Consider the following 15895-nt stretch of genomic DNA (forward strand, 5'->3'; position numbering starts at 1 on the left):
AAAAGTGCGATTTGTAGAAGTCATGCCAACGATATTAAATAACGGGAGGCGAAACCGGTTGGTCTTATAGGTGCTATCCATAATGAGAACCTGAGAATGCCAGCGAAGCATCTCAATTGATGATTTGTGCATAAACAGTAGTCGAATAACCCGTTGATTCTCGTCGCGTTTGTTGAAAGAGATATAGTCCGAGTCCTCGTCAAGTTGGAATAGTAAGGCTTGAATAGGAGACAGCCCATCGAGCTCCTTTCGCTTGATATCGGCCCGGAGATTATGGATATCTCGTCGCGTAACAGAGGTACCCGGATCTAATTGACGAAGCGTTCGGACTGTCTCTCTAGCTCGAATCCCGGCTTTCATCTGTGTGTAGACTGTATCGTAAACCCCGCCTCTTCGAATGTCGTCACGTCGGTGAACTGGGTGCGCGTAGTCGTGGCTTGACGCGTCATGATTGTGCTTATTGTCTCGAACCGTAACTTCCCAGTTCCCATTTGATTCTGTCACAACAACAGAGAACGGACAATTTGTTTTACAGGAGCCAGTTAAATGACGTTGACGGGTAGATTCGTCATGGTGTCTGCTCGTGTACTGTCCCCCTCGGTCACACTGTAAGAAGACCTTGGAGATATCGCCGTTCTTTCGTGCCTTGCTTCTTTGAGTCCGTATCGCGTAACCATGCATCCTTGCCCAGGCTTGTATCGATTTCTTGGCGGTATCAAGGTCGGGATAGACAGTCTCAGGAGGAGGTGGCATAGAGGGAGCAGGGAGGTCAGAACCGCCATCGTCAAAACCTTCCCACTCCTCGTCTTCGTCGATGTCGCTGAACGCGTCGTTTACGTCGAAATATCGTTCCGATAGATCATCGTCGCTAGAAGGGGACCCAACTCTGCCGTCAGGTGATATTTCCGAAGAATCCATGAAGAACCTAGAAAGCCGGAAAGCAACAAGTGGTGTTCAGGAAAGCCGGAAAACAACAAGTGATGTTCAGCTACATCAAAGACGCGAAAGACTCCCTTAGCAAGGGCTGCAATGTTTGTTGACATCACGTGATTACACTAGGCTTAAAGAGGAATTAAACTTTGCCTAAAGAGGAAGGGGTGTAGCTTTAGTAATTCAAGGGGGTGTAGCTTTAGTAACCGGGGGTGTAGCTTTATCCTGGGCCTTTTGATATTTGCCCTTAAAGATTAACACAGTAACCTAAATTCTAACTAAAAATGCGCGCCCCAAATTTTAGTACTAATCCCAAAAATCGCACGACTCATCCCCAAAATTAATTATTGCCGTAGAACCTAGGCATAGATTTACTGCGTAGGCTTAATAACAGGACTTTTCTTCTCCAAGTAAGACCTGACTTCATCGCTAATTTCGGTATCGTCGTCATCATAGTTAAGCTTCTCGGTCTCGTCGAACTTCTTCGCCTGCTTAGCTTCCCAATCTTTTTTCATTTCATGCACTCTTTGCTCGTAGTCGGCCACAGGATCATAATATTTTCCGATGCCGCGGAATCTTTCCCACCAAGACAAATGCTTTGGATGCACGGCAACTCCGTGGTAGTCCTGGGGATTTCCGGCTCGAATAAACTGCCATCTGCGATCCTGCTCCTTAAGATCAAGACCGGTAGTGTCGGGCATGAAAAGAAGAGTCACAATCATGCCAAGGAGGCCGAACCAGGGAACAATGTAAAACTTCTGCTGAGTGGTTATGTAATTGTACAAGACACCAGCGAAAAGAGCACCAAGCTTTCCAGCAGCAGCAGCAATACCGTGGGCCGTAGCACGAACCGACGTAGGAAATACCTCGGCAGCAACAAGGAAAGTGACTGAATTAGGACCGAACTGGTTAAAGAAGGAAGACAAGAAGTACATTGCTTGGAAAGCAGTGATATGCGTCTTTTCGGTGTAGTACTTGTAATGAAATCCGGGAACGATGAAGAGGATAAAATCCATGAGGAAACCAACGATCATCATCTTCTTGCGCCCGTACAGTTTGTGATCGATTAGGAGAGCCGCCAAATAGTAGCCTGCAAGACTGACACCAACATTGACCAAGTTGTACAGCCAACCCTCCATAACACTGGTTGATGTCGGGCTAATGACAGCAATGAACTGGCTCTGGAAAAGTTTGTTTCCGTAAAAAAACACATCATTAGCGAACCACGCAATAGATGTGGCGAACATGCGGGGTCCAAAGTATGTAAACGACAGCTTCAAAGACTCCAAGTCATAGCCAGTAACTTTAGCTTTCTTCTTAGCAAGAGCCAACTGCTTACTAGCAGCAGGCATCTTATAGTAACGATAGTAAACCAACCACAAGGTGCCCAATGCTGGAATAGCAAAACTAACGCGGAAAGTCCATTGCGTCGCAACCTCGGAATATGGAGGATTACCGTTTCCGTGATGAAAAATAAGAAGCAAAAGAATCAGAAGGACCTGGTTAAAAAATTGACCCCAGCCCTGCATCATAAATGCCAGGAGAACCTTACGTCCCCGATGAAGTCGATCTTCTTTAGTCGACACTTTTCCAGAACCGACACCATTTTCCATTCCAGAGGTAGCGGTCATGGGATATTCACCACCAACGCCCACACTATAAAAGAATAGCGACCAGGCGTAGCAAATAACCCATCCGTTAAGGGTGACACCCCACGAGGCTGTGAGCATAATCAAACCGAGAAGCATAATCACGGAATCTTGAATAAGTCCAAATCGACGACCGATACTGTCTCCGAGAAGACCGACCATGATTTGTCCGACAATAATACCACAAACTTCCAGATACGTTGTCGCAGCAATCCATGTGCTGTTGCAGACTTTGCCTGACTTCCAGCAAGTCGGCCAAACTTTCTGAAACAGAGGCGTAACATTTCCGATGGAGAATAAGACATAGCTTCAATCAGAAGTCAGTAATGGAAATATAAAACGAACCATTGCATAGTACATACCCCTCAAGGCCTAAACCAGCGCCTGGTATGACGCAGTCCCTGAAATACCACGAAATAGGGCTCAAGGGGTCGTTCTTAAACATTGTCCACAAATTTCCCAATTCCCGTTTAGCCTCCGCATTGTCGACCTTTGTAATGAAAGACACTTTCTGTCCAAATTTCATATCGGCCCAATAAGTGCCATTCTCGTCGTAGCTATCATCCGGATGAAGCAAATATGAGAAGATAGCTTTTTCGTCCTTGGAATCAAGAGCAGCACCGTCACTAATCTCAGAGTCGTCGACAATCTGACCATTAATAGTATCATAATCCTGGACGCCGTGAGGAACAGGAATTTGAGCCGCTATAGGGCCATGGTGATGAACAACGTTCTTGTCCATTGCGACTGTCTTTCTTCTTAGGATGTTGCCAAGGAATTACTTGGTGCCAAGGACCGTTGAGTCCTTATATTTGCAGGCGGAAAACCGAAATTGCCCAGAATATTAAACTTTCTTTTAAAATCGTGACAAGCAAGGGAACGAGCAGTTTTACTGGCCGGATGACAAGACGTGGGTACAGTGGGCCTCAATCATTGGCTCTAAGCCTTCTCAGGCCAGACTCTCGCCTGTTGCCTAAGTCCCACGTGAGGGAATCTTTGACCCTGAGTTATTCTCACATCTTTCCCATGTGCAGAATTGCTCTATCGCCATGCCTAGTTAGGTGACTGGCCCTGTCTGTGGCAATGAAGGCATGCAGACATGCATGCAGATATCCAAGTTTAGCGAGGCTCGAACTTATCCGACAACCAATAAAATGTTGCACGTGCTTATGCACCCTGTGCGGCGGTGAGGATTATCTTAGGCTACAAAATGAGACTGACTTCGCCCCACATCGGCATTTCCGTGAAAATAAGATGATTCATTGAGATCGAAATAATATCCTACAACCTTTCTTCAGGGCTAGAATGAGAGTGGGCCTCGTCACAAGTCTCCATTGGAGTTACCTATATCAGCGTAACTCCTAGAGACCCTAAACCAGCCCAACGACGTCCCATCATATTCGCATCATTCTGCGCCTATGCGACAAGCCAGTTTTTGTATCAGAAACTGTTGTTCAATTGAATGGGAACAGATTGAAACTTGCCATACCTTGGGAACCCAATTCTTCGATCACACGTATTACGTAGATATGTAAACCGCGCTGTATCTATGACATATGTGAAACCATTTACAGTGTAGTTAATCGTTAACCTAATGTATCTGTGACAGGTTGTATGCTAACCAGTTGTTTTCAGAGCCTAGCCAGGCCGCCAGGGACACGATAATTGATGGGTCTGCCGGCGCAGCCTTCAAGACTTTTATGTATATATTAAGGCGAATCACATGGGCTCCATCGATATTGCAAGTACACACAGCACAAGCTTAAAGGAACTCTGTCCTGTAGAATCCAAGTGTTCAGCAGGACTTGGCTCCGTCTTGACCGGCACCTCTGGTTGATTTTCTGTCAACACCTGCCCGTGGACATCCTGCGACCTCACTCACTATACATCATTTTCTCATGGATTTTACGTACGCGTGGAAATCAGAAGGGGAATTACTAATCAACGCACAAAGTAACCGTATGCATATATGTGCGGAAGTTAGAGGCTTAGCCTAGTAGAGGCTAGAGCTGGTCTTCAAACGGAGTGCGGCACCTCCGAAACAAAATTCCTTACCCTAGCTTGTATAGAGTTTAAAGGTTTGTAACGCTCACGTGGGACGTGTCTCTCGCAGCAAAAGCACACAGACAAACGCAGCCCACACGAAGCCGCTTCACGCCCTTCACAGCTCCAAGCCACCTTGTAGCCGCACAAGAATGGAGGAAGGAGAAGATCTGGAAGGAGACGCAGCTATCGAGGGAGAAGCAGACCCAACTGCGACCGAAAAGAAGCGAGGTGGGAGGAGGAACCTGAACAAGGTGTGGGATGCAGGCGACACAACGGGCTTTCCAAGTGTGCGTTTTGTAATCAACTATACACGACAGGCAACGGCCACGGGTGCGTCGCGAAAAGCTGGAGAAAGGAGCGTGAAGACGAGCTTGAGTATGAAGATGTGGATACGGTCACACGCAAGATGTACTTGTCTCGACTGCTCGACTTTACGGCCAAGCCTCTTCAGGCCTCCTTTTTCGTTCAAGTGGATCTTTCTGCGTGTGGATGGTCAACATCGCACCCTCTGGTTTGCAACGCGACTCCTTCACGCCTTGATCGTCTCAACCCTTCGGGTTGTCACGCTCGACAACATTGAGCAATACATGCTCATCCCATCCACGAACGTACCAGCAGATCGTCTCGTCATCAGCCAGACTGTAATTCACTGGGCCTTTTCATTTGTCTCGGCGAAAGGATCAAGTCGTCCGAGTAACAGCAACCTGGATCACGTCTACAACAATACATTTGCCAAATATCGGGACTGCCTCCAGCTGTGTTTGGAAGCGCACGGCCTATTGGGTCCGTCAGAAAATGGTTGAAATCATTTTGGAGCATGTTGAGCCCATTCCCGTCTTTCAAGGTCACAAAGGCAAGATTGTGGATGCCATCTATTCGTGGCTTCACAAGTTTATCATGCATGAAAAGGCACTCGACGCCCAACCGTGTCTGGCTGGGAAATCTGAAGAGGGAGATACGTACGCTCTTTTTCGAACACATCAAGGCCAAACTCAACGATCGCAAAAAAGGATCGCATTCGCGTTCGCATCGTGCCTTTGATCTGTTTGTAACTGATAGGCACCGAAACGCGTGGAACGAGATCTGGAACGAGATATGGAACGAGATATGGAACGAGATATGGAACGAGATCTGGAACGAGATGTTTACTCGTTTTGCGCGGCACATCCTGACGGTGCTGATTGCATTTGAAAGTCGGAATAGCGACCGGAGGAGAAGACGATGCTGGTGAAGTTGTTAATGTTGAAGATATTCCAGCGTCCAAGGCGAAAGGACGTGATTTCATTTCGTGCCGACGTGCTGAATGGCTGTTTGCGATTCTCAAACGGTTAGAGGAGTTACAGAAACGTGCCCGAATTACGGCCGGCTTCTCATCGTGCTTGGAGATGGTTCGTTTCGTCACAACATGCGTGGTCATGCGTCCACTTCGGGTTCAGGGTTTCATCCCATAACCGCTTTGCTTTTGATGGCCGTTTGACTATATTGGCATACCAAGGTCTACTTAAGTGCCGTCTATCATTTCATAGAGATCCGCGTCTTGTCGCGCACAGAGAAGGTATAAACGGTCGTCTCTAGATTCTTCGATTTATGTTTCGTAACTATAACATTGACTTCACAATGAATTGATGGCTTGAGCAAGAAAAAGCCATAACCAACTCCCTCACCAATATCAAGGACGCTTCGAGGAGTGCCAAGGATATTCAATTAAGGGTATTTACATTTCCGCGTTTCAATGATTCGCGAGGACCATGCGCATTTATTAAATCCTCTGCATCGCGACCATTTTGATCGCAGCAAAGGCATATCACACCACCACCCTCCAGCAATCTGCAAACAATTGCCGAGAGAGTCATTCAACATCCTGGTACATTACGCACCGGGAACAAACAAACGTAAAGCTTTGCTGTCCGAGGTGTCGAAAGATCACGCCTCTGATGGAGAAGAGATGGGTACACGATCCACAACGAGTTGTTGATATTAACGAGAATTTGTTTCTGATTAGCATCAATAGATATGCATTAAGGATTACTCCCATACGGGCTGCGGGAGTAGATTTTTGGGCTCGATGCGTCTAGATCTTCTTGCAGCAGGACTCATATGTCTATTACTCGCATTAAAGGCACGCCCGTTGGGCATGTTGGTCGAGGTCGCAGAGGCGCTCCTAGTTACATTGGACCAGCTCCTAGCAGATCTTAATCGAACAGCTCCATCGCGCACACTCTGACACGCACGCTCAGGCTGACATATTGTGTCCATTAAACAGTCGGAAGAAGATGCTCAAGTTCAGCAAATTCAAATTGAAATACCGATGCCGGTTATCTCGTGCGGTGAATGCTAAGCTATTTATCTAATTTCTGCTCCAGATCTTAGTTTTTGACGATCCCTCCGGACACATTGGATTTGTGCCATCAGATGGATATCTGACAGGTCTATAAACCTTTGAGTCGAATCGGATTTGCCCGAAATCAAACAAAGAATGTCAACGATTCCACTCAAAGTAGCTAAAATCGGTCATTCCTTCAAGATTACAAGCTCATTTGTAAAAGAATGGTCAGAAGGAGTGCGGCATTATATACTTGCTTCAATGGATTTGGAGAGATACGGAATTATGGATTTGTCTTCGACTAAATCTCTCATTGACGTTGGTTACGTCGCTTAGTGCTGTTGTCTCAGGCAACATGGTCATCCACCTGCAATTGTGTTGACTGACAACGTTCGTGGATATAAGAATTTTTTAACTCAGGTATTCCCACATTTAACTACAATTGCGCCGCCGAGTGCAGAATCTACTAGGATTAATGTTGCCCAACCGCCAGATGATTTAGTCCCGAAAGTACTCTCTGCAGCCGAAGAATGCGACGACATCGTTGCCGGGGTCATGCACATGTATCTCTCCGTGTCTCGGGAAGAGAATCACGATTATATTGTTGGGCTTAATGCGGAATGGAACAAAGGCAACTAGACAAAGTTCAATTGCCTTTATGGAGGAGAGATTCTTGTTACGAATTTGCGAACTTGCCCGCTAGTCCTCAGCAGTGGCAACTACATTTACGGAACCCGGAACCTTGGTTATGTTAATATCCTTCGCACAGTATGTGAAATTGCTCGCTGCTGTGTTATTAACGCTCATGTTAGATACGCGTTTGGAAGTCTGTGTCCCTCAAGCTGAAACGTCCAAAGATCCGTGAGGCCGCCGACATTCGTGTCAGCGATGCAGTTGGAAGGCTGGTCCAGAATTCGGCCAGCAGCTGTCAATGCGGAGAAGGAGACGAAATTCGCCGATCTTAAGGCTGAAGTGGGGGTAATCGCTATTTCAGGGTGTCCAGGATACTCACCGCTCCTGATAATTTGAAGGAGGATATTGATGCGCTTGCGGCCGAAGAATAATTGGCGTCGCGTTGAGTCGGCGGCTTCTCAGTATCACCGGATTGGTAATTGATTTGAATAGGAAGAGCGTGCTTTGATGGAAGTAACCGTGCTCTTCAATTGAAATACTTTTAGATTTCATACTTCTGTTATATTTCGCAATTGGTGAAATTTGAGATATCAGTTATTTTTGGCATGATGTTGTCGACGAAAAATGTTTGGGATTGTATTGTATGGCGACGACAAATAACGAGATATATTTAGTGGAGAGCATGTTCACTCTTAAAATTGATATAATAGCGCCTGACCTTAAAGCGCAGCCACCGCCGCTCGCAATAACATTTTCGAATAAAGCGTATGAAAATAAATGGTGAACGCATTCGCCGGCGGGACTTGGCACACGGGATTCCAGAATACCGTATCAAATTGAAAAACCACATCCTCTCCTTGATCGATGGCTCGTATAACATGTAGCCCTTCCAATTTATTGCGCAGTCGCCAATGAAGAATGAGATCATTATCTTCCAAATAAACAGTGTCGAAAAGTCCGAAGGAGGATTCTCCAACTTTAGCGGTCGCTGGAGCATAGGAGGATATGAATAGCCTTGCAAAATTCCGCTCCGGTGCCATGACCCAGCTATGGAACATGGCGAACATTACATTTTTGGCCGCAGGAACCGGCTTTGCTGTGAAAACTGATTTGCTGCATGGCATGGATAGGCAAGTCCAATTGACGGGATTTCGATTCGTATTGAAATATTCAATCTGCTTTGCGACTGGCTGAGCTAGAGGTCGTGGAGGATCTTGACGTATTGGGGACGTATATTGATAAATACAAAGCCCAGAGAGACTAAGCACAGAACTGGAATATACAAGGGTACGAGTCAAACCCATATTTAAAGTGGAGGTTCCTATAATGGGAGAATACTTGGTGGGAATGCTACAACGCAGTCGATCGGTCAAGGAGAGGACAAATGAGAAAAATAATTGTAGCTGGAGATACTAATTGTGTTCAAGATATTAGAGCTGGGCCACAAAATCTCGGGGCGTCGGAGAGAAATCTCGTCGGCGCCGTGGGGGATTCAGCCACTCGATTCGACATTTCTTGTTTCAGTTTTCACAATGGCAGTATCAGTCAGATCGCTACTTGGTGATAACGATGTAGACAGCATTTATGATAATTTGTGCCGGATAATGACCAACTGAGCAACAGCGGTGACTTCCAGAGCTCCACCTGATTTTTTCGTGTCATGAGTACGACAGATTAGCTAAGGGCCGAGCTACGCTACTTACTAGCAACCTTTGCCGGCTCTCACTTGGCCCAAAGAATCGGAAAATACAGGAACCGTGATGGACAACTAAAAATTATCTCATGTCATTGATCTTGTATTCTAAGTCAATTTAAAACATAAAGCGGAGATTGGCAATGACGCAGACATGATAACAGCCCAACTCCTGTCAGCTATGCAAATTAATGAAAAATGCAACTGTCAAATTCCATATCTCTATGCTCGCTAGACTACATCTATCCACCCCATTGCTCCATAATCAGTCCCATCTCTAGTTTGCGTTTTGCCCACGCCTCCTCTATCATCTTCTTTTCAATCTCGGCATTGCGATGCTCTTCCTGCTCTTCAGCCTCCTCCGCTGTCGTCATGCTCGGATTCGGTTTTGGTGGCAAAACTCGCTGGATGTCGTCCCAGTTATGTAGATCGAGAATCTTGACCATCTCTTTGCGAGCGCTCATCTTCAAACTGGTACTGTATCCGTTCAGATTTCCTGTGCCAAGTTTGCTCTGATCTTCTTCAAGGGCCTGGTTATCGCTATCCTTCGCGCCATCAACACGCCACGCGGAGAACAATGGCGGCGTAATGGTATACCCGCGGATGATTCCCTGCTGAAGCTTTCGAAAGATGTCAATGTCGACAGGCCCGGTGATTCCACGATAGGAAATGTCGAGAATGAGTCGCTCTGCGCCTTTGCGCGTGATGGCGTAGCCCATTGTGCACACGGGATTCCAGGACGGCGCAATGACCCTCATCTTGCCGAAGTTGCCGTCCCGGATGCCAAGCGACTCCATCTGGCCGATAAAATGAAAGAATGTGTCACGACGAGATGGCACGTTTGGGTCCTCGTAGATATGCGCGAGATCCAGGCGGTTGTCGTTTGAGCCATCGGAGCACTGGCCGACATAGAGCACGTCCCAGTCGAGCCCGTATGGCGCCGCCTTCTTTTCGTGCTCTGTGGGCGGCGTGACGCGAATACGATTGTGTTGCATCTGTCTGCTGAGGGTTTCAAAAATGTCGTGAATGTGGACGTCAAAGTCCACGTCGTCCTCGAGCACGAGCAGAGTCTCGAACTCCGACTCGAGCAGGTAGCGCCAGGCGTTGACGTGTGCGCGCCAGCAGCCCAGCTCTGGCGCCCGCAGCCAGTACGAATGCAGCGGTTTGGCCTTGTCGGCGATGGCAGCGCCGTCCACACCGGGTATGAAGGTAAAATTGAGGCCGTACACGGAGGCGAGCAGTTCCATGGCGTCCTGGCGGTCGGAGCGGTAGGGCATGCTGAGGTAGGCGATACCACCGAAGCCGAGCGTCTCGTTCTGTGCCCTCGAAGCAAGGCTTCTAGTCGCAGGCTCCTCCGTAGCCGCGTCCGCAACATATGGTATCTCGTGCACCACATCGGAGAATATCATATAGCCAACAGTGAGGAAGCCGAGCAAGGCGAGTGTGAGCAGAAAATTGGCACAGTTCGCGACAAACCGCCGCCGGCGCCGCGACCAGTTGAGCCGTGAGATAGCGTCGCTCGCAATCCATTCCAGACGGTTATAGCGAGCGCTATTAGAGTGCAGCAAGGTGCCGAATTTCTCGGAGACTCTTGGAGTCATGGCCGCTGTGGTGTGAGGAACGAATTCGGGCTACAAGAAATGAATGGCGGTGGGCTGTTTTGACATGGGTGCGGCTTAGATTACCCTGAGCAGATTTGAATCAAAATCAGCTACCAAACGTTCAATGCGGCGCCTGTAGCGAGAGTTACATAATATCAGTCATCGTCTACACAATACATGCTGGATCCCCTAATAAGTTGACCTGACCCGCTAGCTAAACACCACCTATAGGGTCATATATCTTCCGGTACACCGATTCTAAGTTGACATGCTTAACCGGCTTTGGCGGAGATAGGCAAGACAAGCTCGCGCCGGAACATCACCCCTGGTTCACTAGACCGCCTGTTATATTTACCGCGACATGGCGAGCAAAGTGTCCGCATTCGAGGCGCTTCAACTCCACGTGAGCAGGTTGACATGCGGGAGACGTTGAATGGTCGGGCTCGCCTTACGGAACAAGAGGGCCCTGTTAATCACTTGCAGTCTAGTCACAAGTTCTCGACTCAGCGGTGCTAAGGTTCTGGCCGTTCTTTGGGTTGAAGTCCTTTTTGTACGCAGGGGAGATTACAAATAGAATTGCGTACTATGTATGAGGTTGCAAAATAGTATATTGACTTCTGATTTTTACGCATAATAACCTGCTGGAAGCCTCACCAAAATGAGTATGACAGAAACTGCAGTGCCCGGTCCTAGTTCCATTGTTCGACCTTCATGCACAGGAAGAATATCCAGCAGCATCGACTCCGCCAATAATTTTCTTGCCGCAGACAGAGTGTGCATTGTCGTTCCTGCAGATATTGACGCAAGTAGTGTGATCATTCCATATCAATTCGTGGACCGTCGCTTCTCGGTGTGCGGTTTAACTTTCCTTCTGTAATACGTCACTCCTCTCCCACGGTCAGGAATGCAATTAAGCTCCCGATTATACCAAGAAGCGACAATAGACCATTAGATGAATCCCTCCCTCTCCCATTCCTTATAGACATCTAGAGAGAGATTCTATCAGTAGATATCTGACTTCTTGACTGTAGTCTTTGATCGATAATGTCCCGCAGTGCGGAATTCAACTTGCTATTTACTACTATTCTTATATCTTCATCTTTCGTTGTTGCTACAGATAGTCATTGTTCTCTGCATTGCGTTCGATGTCGCTTTCGGCGATGGCGATCGGCACAACAGTTCTTCGGTTTCGTCCGTTATAGGCCAAAAAAGACTCAGAGTGGATGGAGCTCTTCGTGCTTATTTAGATCAACTACTCAGCTGCTGAAGAAATAGAATGGTTGCAAGCTTGCAGACGGTGCCGTTTGCTTTCCATGTATCGTAGACGACTGGCTCATGTAGATTTCTTCTTCTTCTAGGTTGAGCAATGCCGTTTTGTCGTCCATTTGCTGAAGGTGCATGCTAACGGTTAGGTAGCATAATAAATAGGGGATCGAACTAGTGGCCGCAAAAGAAAGAGCACGAGCTTAATGCGACGATAACGCCAAACAGTAAGGGCAGAGACGTCTTTCATTGACTCCCAAAATTAGATTGACTCCGACTTGAGTGCACATCTTCTTATCCTGGCCGAAGTGTGCCGCTGGTCCCCAATAGGGTTCGCGGCTCCTACGGCGCAAATTAATTGCCCCAATCTTGTTTTGACATTGGCAATGGTCCCTTGAGTACACTTCCTATTCATTCATATATATACGTTACCGGCCTCTGCATTCTGTGTGCTCGAGCTCGATCTGCACTTTATCGTGACCTCGCAAAGCCAACCGCTACCTGAAGTCGCCATCTTTTTAGGTCCTAGGCTGAAATCTTCATATGATTGGGAAGAATGCCTACTAGACTTTGGGAAACAGCTGGCGCCATCGCGTCCATGGCTACAATACATTCTATCATAGTTGTTCTTACTAGTGGACTTCGTCAACGGCATCTGAAATCCTCTGAAATCTTCGTCAAGGGGCCACATAATACTGAATCTCTTTCAGCTGCAGTGAGCACTACGTATAAGGTTTTGATAGAAAGTGACGGTCTTCTCTCGTCATATTCATATCAGAATTCACCGCATTTTCAACATGTCACCATCGCCACTCCACGTCCGCACACAAAATATGCGATTTATACTGTTGTACTATTCATGGCTGGACAAGTTATGCGGTTGTTGGCCCAAATTGTGAGCTATGACGAACTTGATAACAGAGCCTTCAGAATCGCGGCTACCGCCATGATTTTCTCTATAACTTTGTACATAGGGATCATTATCAAGGGCTTTTTCAAAAAGGATGATGCCTGTCGTGCTACTGTATATTTCAATGCTACAGAGACGAACTGGGTGACATCTTCGGACTTCGCGGTATTTGCTTCATCGGAATGGATGGAAGTTCCCATCAAATGGTCGGGTGAGATGTTGGTTCTTGTTGTAAACGGCATATCTGTTTCGAACAGTGTGCTGTCAATATTTGCGCTCATGATTGAGGTTTACCGCATAAGAGCTATGCCGAGTATGTTAAAGATAATGCACTCGATATTTATGGCTCTAATCTGCTGTGCTTATGTTGTATTTCTCGTGAAAATAGTCAAGATGAGAAGGCGCACCGTCCCCAACATCGAGGTGCAGATTGCGCAGGCAGTTAGTGGCAAGGACGTCGAGAACGCCGATATTTTAAAATTCGATGTCGGAAGCGTTATCAGAAAGTTTGCGAACGATGTAGCGAAGGAGTTCCTATGTAGCGGCGAAAAATGGATGGCTGACTCAGGCGTGTATTACGACTTTGCAATTACGGGGGAACATGGCAGACTTGTATATGGAAGGATAAGAGCAAGAGGAGTTTGAGCAAATGCTTGAACAGCTAGCCTGGTATTAGATTGGATAGATGCGTAACAGCGGCGGGCGATTGATTTTGGGCTCAACGTTGCCGGATCCAGAGGTAGCAGCATCATGGATGACATCATCCAGTAATCGTATGTCGAAGGCTTAGATTCGGACGCTTTATGTCAAAGGCTTAAGACTACTTACTGTAGGACAGGAAGTTGAAGTGTTGTCACCAGCTTAAGGTATAATCCATAGCGTTTGTTGGTTAAAGCCCACGGAGAATGATGCATACCAGCTGAGATCATGATATATACAATATAAAAGAATGTAACGCTATTGTGTATAGAGTATTGATTCCTAGTAATTGTTGATGTTTACTGTAGTAACACATTCGTAGAGAAATCAAGATAGCATTGACGGATACATTTTGTATTCTGATATTGACGCGATCAAAATCTGTCCCATCGCTGGTTTGATTAAGCTTTCTGACGGTGCTGAAGACTTTAGGGTTAGCGGCTACTGCGGTGCAAATTAATTGTCCACGCACAGGCACAGGCACCCACTAAACTTGCATTCAGTAACGGATGAGCGCCTCTACCGCCTTGCTTCAGTTGCGCTGTGAGTTGGATTTGCCGATATATCGCGAACCTAAAGAGTTATTACCGAAATCTCTAATATCTTATATGTCCTAGTTTCAAAATATCCCTCCAGAGACAGAAAATAATGGCAATTAGCCTTGCTACTCTTGGTATATTTGCAGCAGCCGCTGCAGACGTGACTATTACGAACTTTGTCCACGTTGTTCTTCCTAGTGCAATCTGTCGGCGTCTAAAATCGTCTGAAATTTTTGTCAAAAGCCTTTACATCAGTGAGTCTCTTCTTTCAGACGCACTGAGCGCGAAATATAAGGTTTGATAAATAGTGATGGTCTTCTATCCGCATACTCCTATGAGAATTCACCGTATATTCAATCTGTCGTCGCCGCCCGAACTCGCGGACAGAAAAGATTAGCGATCTTTAGCTCTGCGATGCTTATGGTACAATATATTTTGCTCGGATTGCTAGTAATTATCATCTATCGCGCAAGGGATAGCAGTTTCATAATCGCGGCTGTCGGCATGATTTTCACTATTTCATGTATTGTCCTGGGAATCTACCTTTTGAAGAGCTCTTTCACAAAGGACGCTGGTGGTGTCACTGTATTTTTCAATGCTACAGAGGAGAACTGGGTGACATCATCGGACGTGGCGTTATTCAATTCGTCGGACCGGATCCAGATTGCCATCCATTGGTCTGCTGAAGTATTTTCTCAAATTATAAACGGATGTATACTTGTTTATGTCGGTGCGCTGTCCATAATTTTCAATAAAGGTGAAGGTTGCCGCAAGAAAAATAAGGATGGAATGGTAATCATTATATGCAGTGCAATAATCTATGGCGCGACGATTGCATCTCTGGCGCGATTTGTCTGGCGGATGAGACGAACTGTCTGGTCCTCGAAGTGCAGTTTGCGCAAGCAGTTAGTGAGAAGGACGCCGACGATTTACAATTCGATGTCGAAAAGGTTGTCAAATGACGTAGCGAAGGGGCTCGGTAAGAAATTGACGGCTAGCCCGGGTGCCTAATATGACTTTGCAATTACCGGGGAACACGGTGGTCTTGTATATGGCAGGATCCGGGCAGGACGACTTTCAGCAAGCGTTTGAATTGATAGCACATATGTACTTCGGATAATTGCGTAAAATTGTCATGGACTTCTCTCACACGCTTAACATTGTTATGTAATTAAAGACCCCGAATCCACAAGTTAGACCATGTACAGCGTAAAGCGGATTGCACATGGATGGTACAGTGAGAGGAATATCAAATGATAGTCGCGGCAATGAGCTAAAATTCTTCTAAACACAATTTGTGTAGGAACCCAGGTTCGCGACGGCATTGTTTACATACTGTGCATGGTTCTCGAGTACAAAGACTAAACATTTATAGTACCCTTACTGCGTTAATAGCAACCCACGGCGATTCTCTCCCGGAGATTACTGCACAGTAGTTGATGAGCTAAACTCACAAGCAGCCGTTATTAACATTATTAACAGAGGTGGATGTGCCCCAACCCGACAGTGAAACTTCTTGGCTAAGCGAGCTGAGCTGAAGACTCGGACATGTTTACCCTGAAAAATCACCAATCATAAAGTAAATAGTTCGTGGAATCTCGCAAAATTT

General features: G+C 46.6%; 8 protein-coding genes across 8 annotated transcripts; 5 read left to right on the plus strand and 3 right to left on the minus strand.

Moving 5' to 3' along the window:
- Positions 1-1082, minus strand: V1513DRAFT_245649 (uncharacterized protein; the record flags this gene model as incomplete). The annotated part of the gene is made up of 1 exon (XM_066894457.1): positions 1-1082. A coding segment is annotated over exon 1 (918 nt), but the record flags the coding sequence as incomplete, so codon positions are not given.
- Positions 1083-1143: 61 nt separating this feature from the next.
- Positions 1144-3673, minus strand: V1513DRAFT_438677 (major facilitator superfamily domain-containing protein). The gene is made up of 2 exons (XM_066897093.1): positions 2942-3673; positions 1144-2886 (listed from the first exon to the last, which is right to left on the minus strand). Exons 1-2 carry the CDS (start codon positions 3319-3321, stop codon positions 1302-1304), a joined length of 1965 nt encoding a protein of 654 aa, XP_066755216.1. The 5' UTR covers positions 3322-3673; the 3' UTR covers positions 1144-1301.
- Positions 3674-4774: 1101 nt separating this feature from the next.
- Positions 4775-5428, plus strand: V1513DRAFT_429777 (uncharacterized protein; the record flags this gene model as incomplete). The annotated part of the gene is made up of 1 exon (XM_066896332.1): positions 4775-5428. One exon carries the CDS (start codon positions 4775-4777, stop codon positions 5426-5428), a length of 654 nt encoding a protein of 217 aa, XP_066755217.1.
- Positions 5429-7293: 1865 nt separating this feature from the next.
- V1513DRAFT_375256 (uncharacterized protein) lies at positions 7294-7587 on the plus strand (the record flags this gene model as incomplete). The annotated part of the gene is made up of 1 exon (XM_066894889.1): positions 7294-7587. A coding segment is annotated over one exon (294 nt), but the record flags the coding sequence as incomplete, so codon positions are not given.
- Positions 7588-9516: 1929 nt separating this feature from the next.
- Positions 9517-10683, minus strand: V1513DRAFT_375285 (uncharacterized protein; the record flags this gene model as incomplete). Its single annotated transcript, XM_066894892.1, has 1 exon — positions 9517-10683. One exon carries the CDS (start codon positions 10681-10683, stop codon positions 9517-9519), a length of 1167 nt encoding a protein of 388 aa, XP_066755219.1.
- A 781-nt stretch (positions 10684-11464) lies between these two features.
- Positions 11465-12416, plus strand: V1513DRAFT_438687 (uncharacterized protein). The gene has a single exon (XM_066897094.1). The coding sequence runs from the start codon at positions 11920-11922 to the stop codon at positions 12148-12150; it is 231 nt and encodes a 76-aa protein (XP_066755220.1). The 5' UTR covers positions 11465-11919; the 3' UTR covers positions 12151-12416.
- A 100-nt stretch (positions 12417-12516) lies between these two features.
- V1513DRAFT_438688 (uncharacterized protein) lies at positions 12517-14094 on the plus strand. The gene has a single exon (XM_066897095.1). The coding sequence runs from the start codon at positions 12695-12697 to the stop codon at positions 13691-13693; it is 999 nt and encodes a 332-aa protein (XP_066755221.1). The 5' UTR covers positions 12517-12694; the 3' UTR covers positions 13694-14094.
- Positions 14095-14249: 155 nt separating this feature from the next.
- V1513DRAFT_438690 (uncharacterized protein) lies at positions 14250-15530 on the plus strand. Its single transcript, XM_066897096.1, has one exon. It carries the CDS (start codon positions 14701-14703, stop codon positions 15295-15297), a length of 597 nt encoding a protein of 198 aa, XP_066755222.1. The 5' UTR covers positions 14250-14700; the 3' UTR covers positions 15298-15530.
- The last annotated feature ends 365 nt before the right edge of the window (positions 15531-15895 follow it).

Source organism: Lipomyces chichibuensis (assembly GCF_038497645.1).
Source record: "Lipomyces chichibuensis strain CBS 12929 unplaced genomic scaffold V1513scaffold_5, whole genome shotgun sequence".
NCBI lineage: Eukaryota > Fungi > Ascomycota > Lipomycetes > Lipomycetales > Lipomycetaceae > Lipomyces > Lipomyces chichibuensis.

Coding starts and splice junctions, on each gene's coding strand:
- V1513DRAFT_438688 (XM_066897095.1), top strand. CDS start 12,695: ATGCCTACTAGACTTTGGGAAACAGCTGGCGCCATCGCGTCCATGGCT.
- V1513DRAFT_438690 (XM_066897096.1), top strand. CDS start 14,701: ATGCTTATGGTACAATATATTTTGCTCGGATTGCTAGTAATTATCATC.
- V1513DRAFT_438687 (XM_066897094.1), top strand. CDS start 11,920: ATGTCCCGCAGTGCGGAATTCAACTTGCTATTTACTACTATTCTTATA.
- V1513DRAFT_438677 (XM_066897093.1), bottom strand. CDS start 3,321: ATGGACAAGAACGTTGTTCATCACCATGGCCCTATAGCGGCTCAAATT. Junction 2,887..2,941: donor GCTGGTTTAGGCCTTGAGGG/GTATGTACTATG, acceptor TTCTGATTGAAG/CTATGTCTTATTCTCCATCG.